This window comes from Oncorhynchus mykiss, unplaced genomic scaffold, assembly GCF_013265735.2.
Source record: "Oncorhynchus mykiss isolate Arlee unplaced genomic scaffold, USDA_OmykA_1.1 un_scaffold_121, whole genome shotgun sequence".
NCBI lineage: Eukaryota > Metazoa > Chordata > Actinopteri > Salmoniformes > Salmonidae > Oncorhynchus > Oncorhynchus mykiss.
Genome location: NW_023493662.1, coordinates 951,319 through 976,735, shown reverse-complemented (window position 1 = coordinate 976,735; position 25,417 = coordinate 951,319). Strand labels below are relative to the sequence as shown.

The 25,417-nt window shown below is 42.5% G+C and overlaps 2 protein-coding genes across 2 annotated transcripts in view; one reads left to right on the top strand and one right to left on the bottom strand.

Annotated features, from left to right (window-relative positions):
* Positions 1-25,417, top strand: part of LOC110517699 (tripartite motif-containing protein 16) — a 129,138-nt gene that overhangs the window by 39,509 nt on the left and 64,212 nt on the right. The gene's annotated exons all lie outside the window — the stretch shown is intronic.
* Positions 16,138-21,959, bottom strand: LOC110499824 (tripartite motif-containing protein 16). Its single transcript, XM_036972173.1, has 6 exons — positions 21,311-21,959; positions 20,781-20,876; positions 18,309-18,542; positions 17,677-17,836; positions 17,492-17,551; positions 16,138-17,260 (listed from the first exon to the last, which is right to left on the bottom strand). Exons 1-6 carry the CDS (start codon positions 21,905-21,907, stop codon positions 16,752-16,754), a joined length of 1,656 nt encoding a protein of 551 aa, XP_036828068.1. The 5' UTR covers positions 21,908-21,959; the 3' UTR covers positions 16,138-16,751.

Sequence of the window (25,417 nt, the reverse complement as noted above, 5' to 3'; positions counted from 1 at the left end):
CTGGTTAAACTGTAGTAGGGTCCACATAGATACTAGTCATGCTGGTGTAGTCTATAGCTGAGCTGGTTAAACTGTAAACTGATTTGTTATTAATTAAAATTCAATACAATGTTTTAATCTTGTACATTTCCATGAATCATGATGTCTGGTGTTGATGTATATTGGTTGTCATTCAGAACCATTGATATGTCTACATACAGTACCTGTATTGATAGTCCATACTGGTCTTTACTATGGTTCTACATACAGTACCTGTATTGATAGTCCATACTGGTCTTTACTATGGTTCTACATACAGTATCTGTATTGATAGTCCATACTGGTCTTTACTATGGTTCTACATACAGTATCTGTATTGATAGTCCATACTGGTCTTTACTATGGTTCTACATACAGTATCTGTATTGATAGTCCATACTGGTCTTTACTATGGTTCTACATACAGTATCTGTATTGATAGTCCATACTGGTCTTTACTATGGTTCTACATACAGTATCTGTATTGATAGTCCATACTGGTCTTTACTATGGTTCTACATACAGTATCTGTATTGATAGTCCATGCTGGTCTTTACTATGGTTCTACATACAGTATCTGTATTGATAGTCCATACTGGTCTTTACTATGGTTCTACATACAGTACCTGTATTGATAGTCCATACTGGTCTTTACTATGGTTCTACATACAGTACCTGTATTGATAGTCCATACTGGTCTTTACTATGGTTCTACATACAGTACCTGTATTGATAGTCCATACTGGTCTGTACTATGGTTCTACATACAGTATCTGTATTGATAGTCCATGCTGGTCTTTACTATGGTTCTACATACAGTATCTGTATTGATAGTCCATACTGGTCTTTACTATGGTTCTACATACAGTATCTGTATTGATAGTCCATACTGGTCTTTACTATGGTTCTACATACAGTATCTGTATTGATAGTCCATACTGGTCTTTACTATGGTTCTACATACAGTACCTGTATTGATAGTCCATACTGGTCTTTACTATGGTTCTACTTACAGTATCTGTATTGATAGTCCATACTGGTCTTTACTATGGTTCTACATACACTACCTGTATTGTACCTGGAGGGTTTCTACTCACATATTCCTTTATCTCCACAACTTTATCTGATTCTCTCCCACTTCCCTTCATGGATTTAAAGGAAATGACTGGTTTATGTAAACTCCCTCTACCCCATGTCAACACCAATCCAATGCTTTTACATTTGTGAGGAGTAGAGAAGGAATGTTCCACTTCAGGAGGAAGGAGAGATTATTGGGACTCCCCCATGGAGTGATGATAGAGGGATGAGAAAGAGAGAGAGGTAATGGTTGTACTCCCCCATGGAGTGATGATAGAGGGATGAGAAAGAGAGAGAGGTAATGGTTGTACTCCCCCATGGAGTGATGATAGAGGGATGTGAAAGAGGAGAGAGGTCATGGTTGGACTGGATATATTTATTCCCTCATTACTGACTTATTCTGTTTCAATAACATAATTACAAAACACAAACTAATTACATTCAAGGAATTATTATTGTATTAAAGTAAATCTGTATTAAAATTCACCATAAAATATACAGTTCATTTCATAGCTTAACATGAGTAATGCTCCCTCCCTCCTATAAGAGTCCATGTGTTGGATGAGATGGGACCCTGCCTTCACCTGGGGATATTTGTTGGATCCGTCACAGCAGGGGTTGTAAAACCCTATGGACCTGAAAGGGACTGCAGTGTGCTCCAGTCTCCAGCAGGGGACAGTAAAACCCTATGGACCTGAAAGGGGCTGCAATGTGCTCCAGTCTCCAGCAGGGGGCAGTAAAACCCTATGGACCCGAAAGGGACTGCAGTGTGCTCCAGTCTCCAGCAGGGGGCAGTAAAACCCTATGGACCTGAAAGGGACTGCAGTGTGCTCCAGTCCCCAGCAGGGGGCAGTAAAACCCTATGGACCTGAAAGGGACTGCAGTGTGCTCCAGTCTCCAGCAGGGGCAGTAAAACCCTATGGACCTGAAAGGGACTGCAGTGTGCTCCAGTCTCCAGCAGGGGGCAGTAAAACCCTATGGACCTGAAAGGGACTGCAGTGTGCTCCAGTCTCCAGCAGGGGGCAGTAAAACCCTATGGACCCGAAAGGGACTGCAGTGTGCTCCAGTCTCCAGCAGGGGGCAGTAAAACCCTATGGACCCGAAAGGGACTTTAGTGTGCTCCAGTCTCCAGCAGGGGGCAGTAAAACCCTATGGACCCGAAAGGGACTGCAGTGTGCTCCAGTCTCCAGCAGGGGGCAGTAAAACCCTATGGACCCGAAAGGGGCTGCAGTGTGCTCCAGTCTCCAGCAGGGGGCAGTAAAACCCTATGGACCTGAAAGGGACTGCATTGGGCTCCAGTCTCCAGCAGAGGGCAGTAAACCCCTATGGACCTGAAAGGGACTGCAGTGTGCTCCAGTCTCCAGCAGGGGGCAGTAAAACCCTATGGACCCGGAAGGGACTTTAGTGTGCTCCAGTCTCCAGCAGGGGGCAGTAAAACCCTATGGACCCGAAAGGGACTGCAGTGTGCACCAGTCTCCAGCAGGGGGCAGTAAAACCCTATGGACCCGAAAGGGGCTGCAGTGTGCTCCAGTTTCCAGCAGGGGGCAGTAAAACCCTATGGACCTGAAAGGGACTGCATTGGGCTCCAGTCTCCAGTAGGGGGCAGTAAACCCCTGTGGACCTGAAAGGGACTGCAGTGTGCACCAGTCTCCAGCAGGGGGCAGTGAAACCCAATGGACCTGAAAGGGACTCTAGTGTGCTCCAGTCTCCAGCAGGGGGCAGTAAAACACTATGGACCCGAAAGGGACTGCAGTGTGCTCCAGTCTCCAGCAGGGGGCAGTAAAACCCTATGGACCCGAAAGGGACTGCAGTGTGCTCCAGTCTCCAGCAGGGGGCAGTAAAACCCTATGGACCCGAAAGGGACTGCAGTGTGCTCCAGTCTCCAGCAGAGGGCAGTAAAACCCTATGGACCCAAAAGGGGCTGCAGTGTGCTCCAGTCTCCAGCAGGGGGCAGTAAAACCCTATGGACCTGAAAGGGACTGCATTGGGCTCCAGTCTCCAGCAGGGGGCAGTAAAACCCTATGGACCTGAAAGGGACTGCAGTGTGCTCCAGTCTCCAGCAGGGGGCAGTGAAACCCAATGGACCTGAAAGGGACTGCAGTGTGCTCCAGTCTCCAGCAGGGGGCAGTAAAACCCTATGGACCTGAAAGGGACTGCAGTGTGCTCCCGTCTCCAGCAGGGGGCAGTGAAACCCAATGGACCTGAAAGGGACTGCAGTGTGCTCCAGTCTCCAGCAGGGGGCAGTAAAACCCTATGGACCTGTAAGGGACTGCAGTGTGCTCCAGTCTCCAGCAGGGGGCAGTAAAACCCTATGGACCTGAAAGGGACTTGCCAAGTTTAATAAAGGTAAAGAAAAAAAAAATGATTCAAAAACATGTTAAATCAAAAATAAACTAATTTGAATAACCAATCAACTTGTCTCATAAAGCAATGGTTAAATAGAGTAGAAACTGGTGTTTCTCATTCATTTTATAATTAAATCCCACCTGTTTCTATCATTTCTAGTGAGATTGTTCTGGTCTCACCAGAAAGTCAGGATACAGGGCATTTGACACCATTAAATATTCCCTCTCCCTTTTCTTTCCCTGTCCTTCACAAACCATTTCAAAACCTTCCTAACATTTCCATCCTTCTGCAAACCCAATTTACAACTGAATTGAAAAGACCCCATCCAAGATAAATCCCACAGTATCAACACCACTAATGCATATTCGTAACCAGTAAATTGTGTGTGTGTGCTGGTGAACCGTAGGTCAAAAACACACCTGAACAAGGCCTCACTTATCTGGAAGTCTGTTTATGGCCTAATCCAGATACTTTTATACTGCTCTCCCTGATACCACAGTCTCCGGGGACATTCCAACGAGAGATAATGAAACCCCCTTTTCTGGAAAAGAAATTGTACATTTCGTTACCATTCACTATGTTACATATTAATCAGCAAGCCAAAAGTATGAATTATAAACCAAACATGATAATTGTAAATCCACTGTCTTTACTCTCATCATTAAATGTATGAATTATAAACCAAACATGATAATTGTAAATCCACTGTCTTTACTCTCATCATTAAATGTATTAATTATAAACTAAACATGATAATTGTAAATCCACTGTCTTTACTCTCATCATTAAATGTATTAATTATAAACTAAACATGATAATTGTAAATCCACTGTCTTTACTCTCATCATTAAATGTATTAATTATAAACCAAACATGATAATTGTAAATCCACTGTCCTTACTCTCATCATGAAATGTATTAATTATAACCAAACATGATAATTGTAAATCCACTGTCTTTACTCTCATCATTAAATGTATTAATTATAAACCAAACATGATAATTGTAAATCCACTGTCTTTACTCTCATCATTAAATGTATTAATTATAAACTAAACATGATAATTGTAAATCCACTGTCTTTACTCTCATCATTAAATGTATTAATTATAAACCAAACATGATAATTGTAAATCCACTGTCTTTACTCTCATCATTAAATGTATGAATTATAAACTAAACATGATAATTGTAAATCCACTGTCTTTACTCTCATCATTAAATGTATTAATTATAAACCAAACATGATAATTGTAAATCCACTGTCTTTACTCTCATCCTTAAATGTATGAATTATAAACCAAACATGATAATTGTAAATCCACTGTCTTTACTCTCATCATTAAATGTATGAATTATAAACCAAACATGATAATTGTAAATCCACTGTCCTTTACTCTCATCATTAAATGTATTAATTATAAACTAAACATGATAATTGTAAATCCACTGTCCTTTACTCTCATCATTAAATGTATTAATTATAAACTAAACATGATAATTGTAAATCCACTGTCTTTACTCTCATCATTAAATGTATTAATTATAAACTAAACATGATAATTGTAAATCCACTGTCTTTACTCTCATCATTAAATGTATTAATTATAAACCAAACATGATAATTGTAAATCCACTGTCTTTACTCTCATCATGAAACCTCTATGAAACACTATCGATCGAACCGAGGCTATACACCGATATGTGACATTTCCTCTCCTGCTGCTCTCAAAAGGATGTGCATGGTGGGGGTTTTACCCACTGATGTATGGTGGAGGTTTTACCCACTGGTGCATGGTGGGGGTTTTACCCACTGGTGTATGGTGGAGGTTTTACCCACTGGTTTTACCCACTGGTGTATGGTGGGGCTTTTACCCACTGGTGCATGGTGGAGGTTTTACCCACTGATGTATGGTGGGGGTTTTACCCACTGGTTTTACCCACTGGTGTATGGTGGGGGTTTTACCCACTGGTGGATGGTGGGGGTTTTACCCACTGGTTTTACCCACTGGTTTTACCCACTGGTGTATGGTGGAGGTTTTACCCACTGGTGCATGGTGGGGGTTTTACCCACTGGTTTTACCTACTGGTGTATGGTGGGGGTTTTACCCACTGGTTTTACCCACTGGTGCATGGTGGAGGTTTTACCCACTGGTGTATGGTGGGGGTTTTACCCACTGGTGTATGGTGGAGGTTTTACCCACTGGTGCATGGTGGGGGTTTTACCCACTGGTGTATGGTTTAGGTTTTACCCACTGGTATATGGTGGAGATTTTACCCACTGGTGTATGGTGGGGGTTTTACCCACTGGTGCATGGTGGGGGTTCTGCCAACCATTCCACCTTCTTCCTGTCTGACTTTTCATTCTTTCTTCAACATTCCTCCAGTTTTCTTTATACTTTCCAACAATCCTTCTGCTTTGAACATGTTTAGCACCTCGTGGTCTCTTTTATTTATCCTCTTCTTTCCTGTGTCACTTGTTTTATGTGTTTTTATTAGAGTTTCCATTTCCTCACATACTGAGACATCAAATGTTCCCTCCTCTGACCATTTAGTGCCCATTTTCCTGCTGCGTTTTCCCATTTCTAAACATTTCTATTAGTTCTTCCTTCCATAGGGGACGCCTGGCGCCCAGAATTTATTCTGCTGTTTTTCCCATTTCTAAACATTTCTATTAGTTCTTCCTTACATAGGGGACGCCTGGTGCCCAGAATTTATTCTGCTGTTTTACTCATTTTTGCAGCCTGTATTTGTGGTCTTCCTACCATCAGTCTCAGTTGTATTCCTTTTCCTGTGTTAGGTCTGCTAGTTACTAGTATTGTCTTTAATATTAGTCTACTGACAGTTTATATTTTTATTATTGCTGCTCTTTCATTTATTAACTTCCTTATTTGTTCTAACGTTACTGATATTCTTGTTTACGGGTTTATTTGTCTGTTTATTCCTTTAACTTCCTGAGATATTCCTATTTATTTTTGCTCCCTAGTTTCGTTGTATTGTGCTCTTCACTTTATAAAAACCTCTCTGTTTCTCGTGTTGTTATATTTCTCCCTCCTGGTCCAGGGCCAAACCTTCCTAACAGTCCGTTAAGTCCTGGATGTCTTGACCCCACGCTGTTCCCTCCTATTGATATCCACCTTACTTTTCTTTCTCTGATTATTGCACTATTGGTTATTGGTTATTACCCCTGTCTCTAGGTTTTTATAATTGTTCTCTCTTATTGAGTATCTGCTTACTTCATATGCTATTACTTGTATGTTTCTCTGTACTGTATATTATTCTACCTTGCAGCACAGTATGTAATGTTTAATGGTCTTACTGGTCAATCGCTGATATCGTCATGACATTTATTACCATTTTATTGTGTAATGTTCATGTATTTTTAATTTATCCTGTTCAAACTTCTAGTATTATATTACTTCAATGGTTATTCATGTACCATTCACACTTGCCTCCTTCAGTGTGGGACTGGTTGCGTCCTCCCTACCAGGTCACAGTCAAGTGACGGTCCGGGAGAAGTAGTGTGGGACTGGGTGCGTCCTCCCTACCAGGTCACAGTCAAGTGTCGGTCCGGGAGAAGTAGTGTGGGACTGGGTGCATCCTCCCTACCAGGTCACAGTCAAGTGACGGTCCGGGAGAAGTAGTGTGGGACTGGGTGCGTCCTCCCTACCAGGTCACAGTCAAGTGACAGTCCGGGAGAAGTAGTGTGGGACTGGGTGCGTCCTCCCTACCAGGTCACAGTCAAGTGACGGTCCGGGAGAAGTAGTGTGGGACTGGGTGCGTCCTCCCTACCAGGTCACAGTCAAGTGACGGTCCGGGAGAAGTAGTGTGGGACTGGGTGCGTCCTCCCTACCAGGTCACAGTCAAGTGACAGTCCGGGAGAAGTAGTGTGGGACTGGGTGCGTCCTCCCTACCAGGTCACAGTCAAGTGACGGTCCGGGAGAAGTAGTGTGGGACTGGGTGCGTCCTCCCTACCAGGTCACAGTCAAGTGACGGTCCGGGAGAAGTAGTGTGGGACTGGGTGCGTCCTCCCTGCCAGGTCACAGTCAAGTGACGGTCCGGGAGAAGTAGTGTGGGACTGGGTGCGTCCTCCCTGCCAGGTCACAGTCAAGTGACGGTCCGGGAGAAGTAGTGTGGGACTGGGTGCGTCCTCCCTACCAGGTCACAGTCAAGTGACGGTCCGGGAGAAGTAGTGTGGGACTGGGTGCGTCCTCCCTACCAGGTCACAGTCAAGTGACGGTCCGGGAGAAGTAGTGTGGGACTGGGTGCGTCCTCCCTACCAGGTCACAGTCAAGTGACGGTCCGGGAGAAGTAGTGTGGGACTGGGTGCGTCCTTCAGTGTGGGACTGGTGCGTCCTCCCTACCAGCTCACAGTCAAGTGACGGTCCGGGAGAAGTAGTGTGGGACTGGGTGCGTCCTCCCTGCCAGGTCACAGTCAAGTGACGGTCCAGGAGAAGTGTGCAACCCCTTCAGCACCAACAGCAGAGAAGTTTTACACTCATTTTTACACACCTCTTACGCTGGTGTGTAAATTTTCTTTTTCTGATATACTTCCTGGTCACAGAGAAAAGCGGTTTTATACAGGGTTTTACCTGTCTGAGTAGTAACCACAGGGTTTTACCTGTCTGAGTAGTAACCAAAGGGTTTAACCTGTCTGAGTAGTAACCACAGGGTTTTACCTGTCTGAGTAGTAACCACAGGGTTTTACCTGTCTGAGTAGTAACCACAGGGTTTTACCTGTCTGAGTAGTAACCACAGGGTTTTACCTGTCTGAGTAGTAACCACAACACAATCCTAACTCAAACAGACTGAACAAACAAGTCTGGCCAAACTGAATCAGACAACACAATCCTAACTCAAACAGACTGAACAAACTGAATCAGACAACACAATCCTAACTCAAACAGACTGAACAAACTGAATCAGACAACACAATCCTAACTCAAACAGACTGAACAGACTGAATCAGACAACACAATCCTAACTCAAACAGACTGAACAGACTGGTCAGATGAACCACCTGAACAAGACAGGTGAATAACTCCACTCAACTGAACCATCCAGAACAGATGAAACACACAACTCCCAATCTGCAGCGGCCACAATATTATTTATTTTATTCTGTTACAGCCCTTAAAGCTTTTTCATTTGTTAATGTTTATTATTTCATGCATTTATTGAATTCAAAAGCTCCCGATATCTTTAGTTCAATACATTTGGAGAGACCTACTTGGTGTTTTTATTGCTCTCGAAACGAATCACACAAACTTGAACTATAAGTAAAAACTGGGGCGGCAGGTAGTCTAGTGGTTAGAGCATTGGACTAATAACTTGAAAGGTTGCAACATCAAATCCCCGAGCTGATAAGGCAAAAATCTGTCGTTCTGCCCCTGAACAAGGCAGTTAACCCACTGTTCCCCAGTAGGCAGTCAATGTAAATAAGAATTTGTTCTTAACTGACTTCCCTAGTTACATAAAAACAGCTTACCTCTCATCTAGGTGGCCACCTGTTTGCGCAATTCGTCCAGAAAGACCCGTCTGCAGTCACAGAGTTTTCCACCATTTGCTGGTCCCTTGTAGCCACTCCTGGCCAGCTCGCCATTTTTGTCGTGGAAATATTCGCTCAATTATATTTCTCAGGTACCAGATCTTGTGAATTCAAATAGACTTTATTACAAAGTAACAAGCCGAGCTGGGCCATGGACCAACTGCCGGACTCAGTCTCAGTCCACTCCTTTTATACAGTTTCATGCTTATAGAAGTGTCATCGTCCCTCCACTTTATGCTAATAACCAGATCCCCTCGGCTTTACTCCACCATTGTTTCCAAATCTAAGTTCTTTACTCTAGGCGGGGTTCCCCTCCCCTCTAGTTCCTTGGATCAATTATATTGGTGGCACACCTATACATTATTTCCAGGAAATAATAAGTACATGTTACTATAGTTCATGATAGAATTATACCAATAAGTACAGATCACTATAGTTCATTATAGAATTATACCAATAAGTACAGATCACTATAGTTCATTATAGAATTATACCAATAACTACAGATAACTATAGTTCATAACTCATTTCTAGAAATACACATTGTGTCTTTGCTTATTCCCTTTAGTGATATTCAGCCTTTTAACAAGAAACACATTCTGTTAACAGAAAACACCCTCACTATCAATTGCTACAAAGAAACCACTGCTAAAGGACATCAATAAGAAGAGGAGACTAACCCAACCTATCTATAATGTTAAAGTAGAAACCACTACTAAAGGACATCAATAAGAAGAAGAGACTAACCCAACCCATCTATAATGTTAAAGTAGAAACCACTACTAAAGGACATCAATAAGAAGAAGAGACTAACCCAACCCATCTATAATGTTAAAGTAGAAACCACTACTAAAGGACACCAATAAGAAGAAGAGACTAACCCAACCCATCTATAATGTTAAAGTAGAAACCACTACTAAAGGACATCAATAAGAAGAAGAGACTAACCCAACCCATCTATAATGTTAAAGTAGAAACCACTACTAAAGGACATCAATAAGAAGAAGAGACTTGCTTGGGTCAAGAAACACGAGCAATGGACATTAGACTGGTGGAAATCTGTCCTTTGGTTTGATGAGTCCAAATGTAAGACTTTTGGTTCCAACCGCCGTGTCTTTGTGAGACGCAGAGTAGGTGAACAGATGATCTCTGCGTATGTGGTTCCCATCGTGAAGCATGGAGGAGGAGGTGTGATGGTGCTTTGCTGATGACTGTCAGTGATTTATTTAGAATTCAAGGCACACTTAACCAGCATAGCTACCACAGCATTCTGCAGTGATACGACATCCCATCTGGTTTGGGCTTAGTGGGACTATCATTTGTTTTCCAACAGGACAATGACCCAACACACCTCCAGGCTGTGTAAGGGCTATTTGACCAAGAAGGAGAGTGATGGAGGGCTGCATCAGATGACCTGGCCTCCAACTTGATTTGTTGAACACGTTGTTGGTTACTACATGATTCCATATGTGTTATTTCATAGTTTTGATGTCTTCATTATTATTCTACAATGTAGAAAATAGTAAAAATATTCCTTGAATGAGTAGGTGTGTCCAAACTTTTGACTGGTACTGTATGTTAAGGGCATTGTTCACCCCAATAGAAAGGTTCCATTGTGATGTCATTATGGGGTATTGTGATGTCATTATGGAGTATTGTGAGGTCATTGTGGAGTATTGTGATGTCATTATGGGGTATTGTGATGTCATTATGGGGTATGGTGTGTAGATTGAATAGGAACATGATTTATTTAATCCATTGTAGAATGAGGCTGTAACGTAACAAAATGTTTCTGAATGCCCTGTATGTACGTTAATGGAATTTGTTCACCCCAATAGTACAGTTTGTGATGTTTTTCTCCATACCTCTAAATACCATCTTATTAGATGGATCCATTTCCCCCCATTAGTTTGGGATTCAGACCTGCAGTCATCTTGATTTCAGACCACTTTGGAGAAGTGATCCACAGGCAGTAAATCTAATGTAGAATAAATGGAACCTGGATCCATTTCATTCTATTAACATGGTTTATGTGTTATAGCAGTAATGGGGTTAAACTGATATTAAAATGACAACTCCATAGGTGGTACCAGGTCAGGGGAGTTCATCTCTGCTCCCAGCATCCCTGGGACAGTACTGATCAACATAGCTGACCTGATGCAGAGGTGGACCAGTGATGTTTTCCTCTCAGTGGTGAGACTTGCCCTTCCATTTGACACACCTTTACCTGATGAGATCATACAAGACGTTACAGGCTTATTGCATGTGGAAACAGACCTGCGTTAAAATAATGTTGAATACTTAATAAGCAGTGTTTGATTGAGTTTGTTGTAATGGAACCAATACAAAAGTCCTAAAAGTACAAACAAACCCCACCCACCTGGAGGACTAAAGGAAATGCTCAAAGTATTTTGCAAAATTTCAAATAGTATTTTAATCCAGGGTCGTATTGATTAGAGAACACTGTAGCAAAACATTTAGCAACAGAATTATTTTAGTTCAGTTAGTCCCTACCTGTTTCAGTTCATATTCTTCAGTTTGGTACCTCGTGGATATGATTCATGTCTCCGTGGAAACATCAATGTAAATTCACCTATGATATTTACTCCTCACTTTCTCTTTCAGGTCCATAGGTTTTTATTGCCCCCTGCTGGAGACTGGAGAAAACTGCAGTCCCTTTTACTAAGCAACGTGGTTCTGGAATTCTCTCCTGAACATTTTAGAATGTGATGATCTAGTTCCGTTGGTGGAGTTTAAACACTTGATCGATGTATATATCATAGAAGAGTGTTATTGTTTTTAGGCCAGCTGTTATTAGTCAAGATGTTTGTGTTTTTAATGTAATATGAAATTGTTGTACTGTATGTGTGTTTATAGTGTTGTTTAATGTTGTGTTAAATAAAGGTAAAATAAAAAATCAATACAGGTACTGTATGTAGAACCATAGTAAAGACCAGTATGGACTATCAATACAGATACTGTATGTAGAACCATAGTAAAGACCAGTATGGAATATCAATACAGATACTGTATGTAGAACCATAGTAAAGACCAGTATGGACTATCAATACAGATACTGTATGTAGAACCATAGTAAAGACCAGTATGGAATATCAATACAGATACTGTATGTAGAACCATAGTAAAGACCAGTATGGACTATCAATACAGATACTGTATGTAGAACCATAGTAAAGACCAGTATGGACTATCAATACAGGTACTGTATGTAGAACCATAGTAAAGACCAGTATGGAATATCAATACAGATACTGTATGTAGAACCATAGTAAAGACCAGTATGGACTATCAATACAGGTACTGTATGTAGAACCATAGTAAAGACCAGTATGGAATATCAATACAGATTCTGTATGTAGAACCATAGTAAAGACCAGTATGGACTATCAATACAGATACTGTATGTGGAACCATAGTAAAGACCAGTATGGACTATCAATACAGGTACTGTATGTAGAACCATAGTAAAGACCAGTATGGACTATCAATACAGATACTGTATGTAGAACCATAGTAAAGACCAGTATGGACTATCAATACAGGTACTGTATGTAGAACCATAGTAAAGACCAGTATGGACTATCAATACAGATACTGTATGTAGAACCATAGTAAAGACCAGTATGGACTATCAATACAGATACTGTATGTAGAACCATAGTAAAGACCAGTATGGACTATCTATACAGATACTGTATGTAGAACCATAGTAAAGACCAGTATGGACTATCAATACAGATACTGTATGTAGAACCATAGTAAAGACCAGTATGGACTATCAATACAGATACTGTATGTAGAACCATAGTAAAGACCAGTATGGACTATCAATACAGATACTGTATGTAGAACCATAGTAAAGACCAGTATGGACTATCAATACAGATACTGTATGTAGAACCATAGTAAAGACCAGTATGGACTATCAATACAAAGTGACCATTTAGATTGAGGCCCAGTTCAATGAGAGGAAGTCTTAACAGAACTGGGGGATGACAGACAGGAAGTGGGGGGGTGGAGATCTAATATATTGTTGTGCCAAACACTAAAGCATGATATTGTAATAAATCTACACCCTATTCCCTACGTAGAACACTACTTTAGACCTGGTCAGAAGCACCGTAGTGCACTACGTAGGGAATAGGGAACCATTTGGAACAGAGACAGTAATTCCCCTGAACATCTTCCTCTTCCTCATCTGGTTTCTTGAACAGCCCTTCACTCCTCCCCTCTTCCTCCCCTCCTCCCTTTTCATTGTATTCTATCAGCCACACCACTAGCTCACCTCCACACAATACATTTACAAGTTAAAGACACACCTTGGAATAAATAACAAAGGAAAACTATTACTAGATGAAGTTGAGTGTTTTTTATTATTTCCCATCACCATAAATCATATTTAATCACTGAACAGTAGCAGACCTAACTTCATCTGTTCCTGACTCTGGATAGTGGATTAAAAAGACCATCAATCTCCAATGATATTAAAGTACTATTCTGAACATTACTGATATACTGAGTGGCAAGTCAAGATATCTGCTGGTTTTATTGTTTGGTCAACAGCACCACCTGCTGGACAGGTTTAATGTTGCTGGACTGAGCAGTATGGGAGGATGAAAGATGACACATTTAGGGCCGGTTTCCTGGACATCTACATTGAACATACTGTTTAGTCCAGGACTAGGATTCATCTGTGTCTGGGAAACCAGACCATATAGTTTAGTAGAAAGTAAGTGATACCAGCTTGTAGTGGGCTGACTAGTCCTGAATTGTCCTTTAGTTCCTGGACCATTTTCCATGCAGCTCCAGGTGACAGAGAACACATCAATTAGGACCGAGCCAACAAGCTGATCAATGATACTGAGGAGAATTACATAGAGACAGAGAACCAACTGAGAAAACATATCAATGGTTCTGAATGACAACCAATATACATCAACACCAGACATCATGATTCATGGAAATGTACAAGATTAAAACATTGGATTGAATTTTAATTAATAACAAATCAGTTTACAGTTTAACCAGCTCAGCTATAGACTACACCAGCATGACTAGTATCTATGTGGACCCTACTACAGTTTAACCAGCTCAGCTATAGACTACACCAGCATGACTAGTATCTATGTGGACCCTACTACAGTTTAACCAGCTCAGCTATAGACTACACCAGCATGACTAGTATCTATGTGGACCCTACTACAGTTTAACCAGCTCAGCTATAGACTACACCAGCATGACTAGTATCTATGTGGACCCTACTACAGTTTAACCAGCTCAGCTATAGACTACACCAGCATGACTAGTATCTATGTGGACCCTACTACAGTTTAACCAGCTCAGCTAGAGACTACACCAGCATGACTAGTATCTATGTGGACCCTACTACAGTTTAACCAGCTCAGCTATAGACTACACCAGCATGACTAGTATCTATGTGGACCCTACTACAGTTTAACCAGCTCAGCTATAGACTACACCAGCATGACTAGTATCTATGTGGACCCTACTACAGTTTAACCAGCTCAGCTAGAGACTACACCAGCATGACTAGTATCTATGTGGACCCTACTACAGTTTAACCAGCTCAGCTATAGACTACACCAGCATGACTAGTATCTATGTGGACCCTACTACAGTTTAACCAGCTCAGCTATAGACTACACCAGCATGACTAGTATCTATGTGGACCCTACTACAGTTTAACCAGCTCAGCTATAGACTACACCAGCATGACTAGTATCTATGTAGACCCTACTACAGTTTAACCAGCTCAGCTAGAGACTACACCAGCATGACTAGTATCTATGTGGACCCTACTACAGTTTAACCAGCTCAGCTATAGACTACACCAGCATGACTAGTATCTATGTGGACCCTACTACAGTTTAACCAGCTCAGCTATAGACTACACCAGCATGACTAGTATCTATGTGGACCCTACTACAGTTTAACCAGCTCAGCTATAGACTACACCAGCATGACTAGTATCTATGTGGACCCTACTACAGTTTAACCAGCTCAGCTATAGACTACACCAGCATGACTAGTATCTATGTGGACCCTACTACAGTTTAACCAGCTCAGCTATAGACTACACCAGCATGACTAGTATCTATGTGGACCCTACTACAGTTTAACCAGCTCAGCTAGAGACTACACCAGCATGACTAGTATCTATGTGGACCCTACTACAGTTTAACCAGCTCAGCTATAGACTACACCAGCATGACTAGTATCTATGTGGACCCTACTACAGTTTAACCAGCTCAGCTACAGACTACACCAGCATGACTAGTATCTATGTGGACCCTACTACAGTTTAACCAGCTCAGCTATAGACTACACCAGCATGACTAGTATCTATGTGGACCCTACTACAGTTTAACCAGCTCAGCTATAGACTACACCAGCATGACTAGTATCTATGTGGACCCTACTACAGTTTAACCAGCTCAGCTATAGACTACACCAGCATGACTAGTATCTATGTGGACCCTACTACAGTTTAACCAGCTCAGCTATAGACTACACCAGCATGACTAGTATCTATGTGGACCCTACTACAGTTTAACCAGCTCAGCTATAGACTACACCAGCATGACTAGTATCTATGTGGACCCTACTACAGTTTAACCAGCTCAGCTATAGACTACACCAGCATGACTAGTATCTATGTGGACCCTACTACAGTTTAACCAGCTCAGCTATAGACTACACCAGCATGACTAGTATCTATGTGGACCCTACTACAGTTTAACCAGCTCAGCTATAGACTACACCAGCATGACTAGTATCTATGTGGACCCTACTACAGTTTAACCAGCTCAGCTATAGACTACACCAGCATGACTAGTATCTATGTGGACCCTACTACAGTTTAACCAGCTCAGCTATAGACTACACCAGCATGACTAGTATCTATGTGGACCCTACTACAGTTTAACCAGCTCAGCTATAGACTACACCAGCATGACTAGTATCTATGTGGACCCTACTACAGTTTAACCAGCTCAGCTATAGACTACACCAGCATGACTAGTATCTATGTGGACCCTACTACAGTTTAACCAGCTCAGCTATAGACTACACCAGCATGACTAGTATCTATGTGGACCCTACTACAGTTTAACCAGCTCAGCTATAGACTCCACCAGCATGACTAGTATCTATGTGGACCCTACTACAGTTTAACCAGCTCAGATATAGACTACACCAGCATGACTAGTATCTATGTGGACCCTACTACAGTTTAACCAGCTCAGCTATAGACTACACCAGCATGACTAGTATCTATGTGGACCCTACTACAGTTTAACCAGCTCAGCTATAGACTACACCAGCATGACTAGTATCTATGTGGACCCTACTACAGTTTAACCAGCTCAGCTATAGACTACACCAGCATGACTAGTATCTATGTGGACCCTACTACAGTTTAACCAGCTCAGCTATAGACTACACCAGCATGACTAGTATCTATGTGGACCCTACTACAGTTTAACCAGCTCAGCTATAGACTACACCAGCATGACTAGTATCTATGTGGACCCTACTACAGTTTAACCAGCTCAGCTATAGACTACACCAGCATGACTAGTATCTATGTGGACCCTACTACAGTTTAACCAGCTCAGCTATAGACTACACCAGCATGACTAGTATCTATGTGGACCCTACTACAGTTTAACCAGCTCAGCTATAGACTACACCAGCATGACTAGTATCTATGTGGACCCTACTACAGTTTAACCAGCTCAGCAGTACCATTGAGACCAAACCCAGGATAGAGGGGCTGAGTGAATGTGGTCTGGACTCTGTGGAGGAGGGTCATTGTGTCAGAGACACTGTAGAAGGACAGAGTACCTGCCTTGTGATCCAGGTACACTCCTACTCTGGAGGACTGAGGGCCTGATACTTTAGTCCCAACATTATTGTGACTGAACCAATAATCACCTCTATAGTACTGTAAACTCCAGGACTTGTTATTGTATCCAAATCTACCATCATTACCTGTTCTGCTGATGTCTTTATATGAGACTGCTGTAATAACATCACCAGTCCACTCCACCTCCCAGTAACAGCGTCCAGACAGACCCTCTCTACACAGAACCTGACACCAGTTGGTGAATCTGTCTGGATGGTCAGGATATGGTTGGACTTGGTCTGTATTGGTCACCTTTCTGTTCCCTTCAGACAGAGAGAGGAGTGTGTGTGCTGTGTTTGGGTCCAGTGTGAGCTGACAGGAATCTGGGAGAAGAGCAGAGACCAATGAGGGGAGTCAGAACAATAAGTTAAGTCAGATACTGTATCTACCCTGTCTTTGATTAGAGCACAGCAGAGATCAAATCAGAGAAATATGAGGAGTCAGATAGATACCCAGTCTTTGATTAGATCTACTATTGCTATATATTTCTAGAGGGATTGTTAGGAGTGTCAGTAAAAAGAGACTGTTAGTTACTTCACAATAAAGAGACTCACATTGTAACAACTGTTCTCTGGTCTTGGGCTCTGGAGGCAGTACAACATCCACTATATTCACTACAGACACACAAACACATTGACAGAGAGAGGGAATGTTATCATCAGACCATATTCCATATGTATATGACTAGTAGGGAACTTTCAATGGTCTAAAGTTGATGTTCTTATTGTTTTCAACACACCTGTAGTGGAGATCTTGGTCCATTCTCCTTTAAGGAAGTCTTCTAGTTTCTCTCTCAGTTCAGACACAGTCTTACTCACATCTCCAAAGTACTGAAGAGGACGGACAACGATGCTGGGTAAGTCTGAAGATGCACTGATACTGGAGAGAGACTGATAACTCTGGAGAGAGAGAGAGAGAGACTGATAACTGGAGAGAGAGAGAGAGAGAGAGACTGATAACTCTGGAGAGAGAGAGAGAGAGACTGATAACTCTGGAGAGAGAGAGAGAGAGACTGATACCTCTGGAGAGAGAGAGAGAGAGAGAGAGAGAGAGGGACGGACAGAGACAGAGGGACGGACAGAGAGAGAGGGACGGACAGAGAGAGAGAGAGAGAGAGAGGGACGGACAGAGAGAGAGAGAGAGGGACGGACAGAGAGAGAGAGAGAGAGGGACGGACAGAGAGAGAGAGAGAGAGAGACGGACAGAGAGAGAGGGACGGACAGAGAGAGAGAGAGGGACGGACAGAGAGAGAGAGAGAGGGACGGACAGAGAGAGAGACAGGGACAGAGAGACAGGACAACATAATGATTGAGATGAATAGTTTCACGTGAAGTTAATTTCATATCACATGTAACAAGACAGTTTAGTTACCTGGAGGAAATGGATGTGATCCTCTGTGTGTGAGAGCTGCTCCAGCTCAGTGCTTCTCTTCCTCAGCTCAGCTATCTCCTGCTTCAGTTGCTCCAGGAGTCCTTCAGCTTGACTCACTTGAGCCTTCTCTTGGGCTCTGATCAGCTCCTTCACCTCAGAGCTCCTTCTCTCAATGGAGCGGATCAGCTCAGTAAAGATCTGATCGCTGTCCTCCACTGCTGACTGTGCAGAGCGCTGGAGAGAGAGAGACAGAGAGAGAGAAAGACAGAGAGACAGAGAGAGACAGAGAGAGACAGTAGGTTCAGTAGCCTCTCTGCACCTCATTGAGTCAGACCTCCGCCACCCTGCTCTCCAGGTCCACCAGGACTTGTCCTCCCTCCTGGACAGACAGGTACAGAACACCTCTTGGTCCTGCTCTACTCTCCTCCCTCCTGGACAGACAGGTACAGAACACCTCTTGGTCCTGCTCTACTCTCCTCCCTCCTGGACAGACAGGTACAGAACACCTCTTGGTCCTGCTCTACTCTCCTCCCTCCTGGACAGACAGGTACAGAACACCTCTTGGTCCTGCTCTACTCTCCTCCCTCCTCATCATCAATGAAAGCTGTGATATATTAAATACAACATTAACTAGATATTATCTGTGTCATTTATAGCCTGGCACAGATAGTAAAACTACATTAAATACAACGTTAACTAGATATTATCTGTGTCATTTATAGCCTGGCACAGATAGTAAAACTACATTAAATACAACGTTAACTAGATATTATCTGTGTCATTTATAGCCTGGCACAGATAGTAAAACTACATTAAATACAACGTTAACTAGATATTATCTGTGTCATTTATAGCCTGGCACAGATAGTAAAACTACATTAAATACAACGTTAACTAGATATTATCTGTGTCATTTATAGCCTGGCACAGATAGTAAAACTACTGTAGCGACCCGCACAGACAGCTGTGTGTTGTGTGTTCGGCTAGTAGGTGGTTGTGTTGTACTTACCAGTTCCCAGTGTTCGCGGGGTCCGACATGCCAATCAACCTGCTATCTGCCAATCACAGGAATGCCTGGGATGTTCTGATGCCGGGCATCCTGGTGGTTGGCGGAGTGGCGTGGAGGGGGCGGGGCATTGGAAGTTAAGGTTCAGCCTTTGTTCTCTCTCTTACGTCTGGGCTTCACAAGAGAAGGTCCCGATTGGCTTGTGGGGTATCTTTCATTTATTTGGCGTGAGCTAAGGCCAAACAGTAGCCTGTGTAAAGTTGCTAATAAACCGTCAATTCGTAACTCAATCCTCTGTCTGGACAATTGTTCCTTTATGATCTAGTCAGGTCATTACACTACATTAAATACAACGTTAACTAGATATCATCGCCACATAACTTATGTCGAATTTAAAAGACACCGTTACCGTTAGTAACGTCTGTTACACTGTAACTTACAGGCAGCCTCACATAAAAACCTATTGGTTAACAAAGCTTTGATTATGACCAAAGTCTATAGTAGTGAAAACTCTCTCTCTCTATTCTAACTTACCACACATTCACATCACTGCCTCGACATGAATGTGTCCTGTCAGAGCCGTTTCCTGTCCGTTAACTGTTAACAGTCTCGAGCCACAGCTTAACCAATGAGCTACAAGGAGGACTGACAGTCACGAGCGGTGCAGCAGCCTCTGCAGCAGCAGCCTCCCCCGGGTCCTAGTGCCCGCCCGGTAAGACGGTTAAGATGCGATGGAACGGTTGACGGAGAGAAAATAAATCACAGAGAAATTATATTGACTGATATATTGAATTGTTTAGGGAAGCTTTAGCTTTGGCTTTAATACATTCTGAAAATACTTGAAAACCAAAAGAGAAAAGAATAGTAGCCCTCCTCAGGAACAACAAAACCCTCACAGACCAACTTCTTCTTCTATGATATAATGGAGGTCCTCAAACCAACATTAAAGGTGCATGGCGCCACCTACTGTTCTGGAGTGTGTTCAATCACGGTTTACACCACTCTAAATCCTCCTACCTAACTCAGTACTTCTGAGAAAATAAAAGAGTCCTACTAACTTCTAATAGACCCTCCCCCATCCCCCAAATTCCTTCCAAGTGTAATGTTTACTGTTCATTTCTAATTGTTTATTTCACTTTTGTTTATTGTCTATTTCACTTGCTTTGGCAATGTAAAGATATATTTCCATGCCAATAAAGCCCTATGAATTTAATTCAATTGAGAGTGAGACAGTTCCATTTTAATGTATAGGGGACATGAGTCAGTCATGGTTACTCATGATTATGTGATGAGGCAGCCCAGTTGGTTACATGAACCAGTCTATTCTCTGAAAGGGGTCCAGACAGCCTGTTCCCAACAGTGGGGTCAGTGGGAATGGATAGGTGCCCCTCTCTCTCTCTCTCTCTCTCTCTCTGATTGGAGGAGAGAAGTGAAATGGTGTGTCTCCTCTGGTCAACAATACTCACCTTGAAAGACTCCACAGCCTGTTGGAGCTCCTTCAGCTCCTTCTCTCTCTCCTGGAATCTCTGCTGGACCTTCTGTTGACTCATCCCCAGCTGCCTCTGTGGAGAATCACTCTTCAATGAGCTATCAAGCTTTATTAGTCCAGTAGATCAATAGTATAGTAATGTGACATAGGACCCATAGAGAGGAAGGTCTACAATCCTGAGGAAGTCCCTTTACAATATGATATTATGTTGCTTTGTGAATGATTATAGTTTTTATGGTAGGCCTACATGTATCAAGGGGTTGAGACTGAACTTTGGACTCACAAAAAGCCATTCAGAATGATAATAGTGTTTGACTTTAGAAAATGGTGATACATTTGGAGAATCTGGGTTAACATATCTATATACTCAAGGTTTGTGTTCATATTTGTGGATCCATTTCATATTGTATATAATATAATGATCTCATATTCAAACAGATTTAGTTCCTACTGTATCTTTAATTCTTTGTTTATCAGACAGCCACCAAAAAGCTGTTCTGGTCTTACCTGTTTCTCAGTCCTCTCTGCTGCAGCTGACACTGTATCATGGCCTTTATGTTCATCCATTGTACACAGCAGACAGATACACTGCTGATCGGTACGACAGTAAACCTCCAGCAGTTTGTCATGATGAGAGCAGATCTTCTCCTGTAGTTGTGCCGTGGCTTTGACCAGCTTGTGCTTCTTGAAAGCAGGAGATTCATAGTGAGGTTGGAGGTGAGTCTCACAGTAAGAGGCCAGACACACCAGACAGGACATGAGGGCTTTCTGATTTCTGGTCCCAGTGCAGGAATCACACACCACATCTCCAGGTCCAGCATAGCACAGAGCAGGAGGGGGAGCAGCCTGGAGTCCTGTCTTCTTCTGTTTCCCCACCAGCTCAGCCAACATGTTATTTTTCCTCAGATTAGGCCTTGGAGTGAAGGTCTCTCTGCACTGAGGACAGCTATAGACCCCTTTCAGAACATCCTGATCCCAGCAGCCCTCAATACAGATTCTACAGTAATTGTGTCCACAGGCAGTAGTGACTGGCTCCTTCAGTAGATCCAGACAGACAGAACAACAGAACTGGTCCTGGTCCAGCAGAACTCCCTGTTGAGCCATTTGGACGGTTGTTCACTGTCACACAGACAGACGACACAGCGACTCAGATCAGTTTTGTTTTCACAGAAGTTAGTTTTGGGGAGGTGTGGACTTTCTGGTTCTGCCAGAGGGCTGGGGTTAGAGGGATTACAGGAGGGAGGGAGAGAGAACTGCATGCAACGTTGAGAAGAAGGAGGGAGGGGTTAGAGGGAGGGAGGGGTTAGAGGGAGGGAGGGGTTAGAGAGAGGGAGGGGTTAGAGGGAGGGAGGGGTTAGAGGGAGGGAGGGGTTAGAGGGAGGGAGGGGTTAGAGGGAGGGAGGGGTTGGAGGAAGAGAGAAGGAGACAAATATTTTAGTTCCCAGGTTAGGACCCTTAATATTAAATAGAGTGGTTAGAATATATAAAGGGTAACAGTTTCTATGAAGTACATATCTATAATTATTTTAATGATCTTTATAATGCCTTATAACTCACTTATGTGTTATAACACTGATTATAAGTGTCTATAATGATTAATACCTGGTTGTAATGAGGAGGGAACTTGATATTGATACAATGTACTGTAGGTGAAATGAATACTGTATGTATTGACTGATCATTGAGAATGAGGTAATACTTTACATTACAGTGTGGTTATTACTGACAGGTCTAGGGTCAGGGTTAGAGGTACTACATTCAGCAGTAACCCTAGAATGGAACACTTTACATTACAGTGTGGTTATTACTGACAGGTCTAGGGTCAGGGTTAGAGGTACTACATTCAGCAGTAACCCTAGAATGGAACACTTTACATTACAGTGTGGTTATTACTGACAGGTCTAGGGTCAGGGTTAGAGGTACTACATTCAGCAGTAACCCTAGAATGGAACACTTTACATTACAGTGTGGTTATTACTGACAGGTCTAGGGTCAGGGTTAGAGGTACTACATTCAGCAGTAACCCTAGAATGGAACACTTTACATTACAGTGTGGTTATTACTGACAGGTCTAGGATCAGGGTTAGAGGTACTACATTCAGCAGTAACCCTAGAATGGAACACTTTACATTACAGTGTGGTTATTACTGACAGGTCTAGGGTCAGGGTTAGAGGTACTACATTCAGCAGTAACCCTAGAATGGAACACTTTACATTACAGTGTGGTTATTACTGACAGGTCTAGGGTCAGGGTTAGAGGTACTACATTCAGCAGTAACCCTAGAATGGAACACTTTACATTACAGTGTGGTTATTACTGACAGGTCTAGGGTCAGGGTTAGAGGTACTACATTCAGCAGTAACCCTAGAATGGAACACTTTACATTACAGTGTGGTTATTACTGACAGGTCTAGGGTCAGGGTTAGAGGTACTACATTCAGCAGTAACCCTAGAATGGAACACTTTACATTACAGTGTGGTTATTACTGACAGGTCTAGGGTCAGGGTTAGAGGTACTACATTCAGCAGTAACCCTAGAATGGAACACTTTACATTACAGTGTGGTTATTACTGACAGGTCTAGGGTCAGGGTTAGAGGTACTACATTCAGCAGTAACCCTAGAATGGAACACTTTACATTACAGTGTGGTTATTACTGACAGGTCTAGGATCAGGGTTAGAGGTACTACATTCAGCAGTAACCCTAGAATGGAACACTTTACATTACAGTGTGGTTATTACTGACAGGTCTAGGGTCAGGGTTAGAGGTACTACATTCAGCAGTAACCCTAGAATGGAACACTTTACATTACAGTGTGGTTATTACTGACAGGTCTAGGGTCAGGGTTAGAGGTACTACATTCAGCAGTAACCCTAGAATGGAACACTTTACATTACAGTGTGGTTATTACTGACAGGTCTAGGGTCAGGGTTAGAGGTACTACATTCAGCAGTAACCCTAGAATGGAACACTTTACATTACAGTGTGGTTATTACTGACAGGTCTAGGGTCAGGGTTAGAGGTACTACATTCAGCAGTAACCCTAGAATGGAACACTTTACATTACAGTGTGGTTATTACTGACAGGTCTAGGGTCAGGGTTAGAGGTACTACATTCAGCAGTAACCCTAGAATGGAACACTTTACATTACAGTGTGGTTATTACTGACAGGTCTAGGGTCAGGGTTAGAGGTACTACATTCAGCAGTAACCCTAGAATGGAACACTTTACATTACAGTGTGGTTATTACTGACAGGTCTAGGGTCAGGGTTAGAGGTACTACATTCAGCAGTAACCCTAGAATGGAACACTTTACATTACAGTGTGGTTATTACTGACAGGTCTAGGATCAGGGTTAGAGGTACTACATTCAGCAGTAACCCTAGAATGGAACACTTTACATTACAGTGTGGTTATTACTGACAGGTCTAGGGTCAGGGTTAGAGGTACTACATTCAGCAGTAACCCTAGAATGGAACACTTTACATTACAGTGTGGTTATTACTGACAGGTCTAGGGTCAGGGTTAGAGGTACTACATTCAGCAGTAACCCTAGAATGGAACACTTTACATTACAGTGTGGTTATTACTGACAGGTCTAGGGTCAGGGTTAGAGGTACTACATTCAGCAGTAACCCTAGAATGGAACACTTTACATTACAGTGTGGTTATTACTGACAGGTCTAGGGTCAGGGTTAGAGGTACTACATTCAGCAGTAACCCTAGAATGGAACACTTTACATTACAGTGTGGTTATTACTGACAGGTCTAGGATCAGGGTTAGAGGTACTACATTCAGCAGTAACCCTAGAATGGAACACTTTACATTACAGTGTGGTTATTACTGACAGGTCTAGGATCAGGGTTAGAGGTACTACATTCAGCAGTAACCCTAGAATGGAACACTTTACATTACAGTGTGGTTATTACTGACAGGTCTAGGATCAGGGTTAGAGGTACTACATTCAGCAGTAACCCTAGAATGGAACACTTTACATTACAGTGTGGTTATTACTGACAGGTCTAGGGTCAGGGTTAGAGGTACTACATTCAGCAGTAACCCTAGAATGGAACACTTTACATTACAGTGTGGTTATTACTGACAGGTCTAGGGTCAGGGTTAGAGGTACTACATTCAGCAGTAACCCTAGAATGGAACACTTTACATTACAGTGTGGTTATTACTGACAGGTCTAGGGTCAGGGTTAGAGGTACTACATTCAGCAGTAACCCTAGAATGGAACACTACATTACAGTGTGGTTATTACTGACAGGTCTAGGATCAGGGTTAGAGGTACTACATTCAGCAGTAACCCTAGAATGGAACACTTTACATTACAGTGTGGTTATTACTGACAGGTCTAGGGTCAGGGTTAGAGGTACTACATTCAGCAGTAACCCTAGAATGGAACACTTTACATTACAGTGTGGTTATTACTGACAGGTCTAGGATCAGGGTTAGAGACATATCTAGGACTAAAAAGAGAAGACGTTTTACAATCAGAGTTCTTTGTGTCTCTTCTTAGTCACACAGATCCCCCACATCTTATAGGTGGACGGGGTTATGAACATATACAATACATTATTTCTGAAACCAGATGAAATTAAACT

Excerpts from the sequence above, each read along its gene's own strand:
- LOC110499824 (XM_036972173.1), bottom strand. The coding sequence starts at position 21,907 with ATGGCTCAACAGGGAGTTCTGCTGGACCAGGACCAGTTCTGTTGTTCT. Across the intron at positions 18,543-20,780 it reads AGGCTGTGGAGTCTTTCAAG|CGCTCTGCACAGTCAGCAGT; the intron begins GTGAGTATTGTT and ends CTCTCTCTCCAG. Across the intron at positions 17,837-18,308 it reads ATCACATCCATTTCCTCCAG|AGTTATCAGTCTCTCTCCAG; the intron begins GTAACTAAACTG and ends CTCTCTCTCCAG.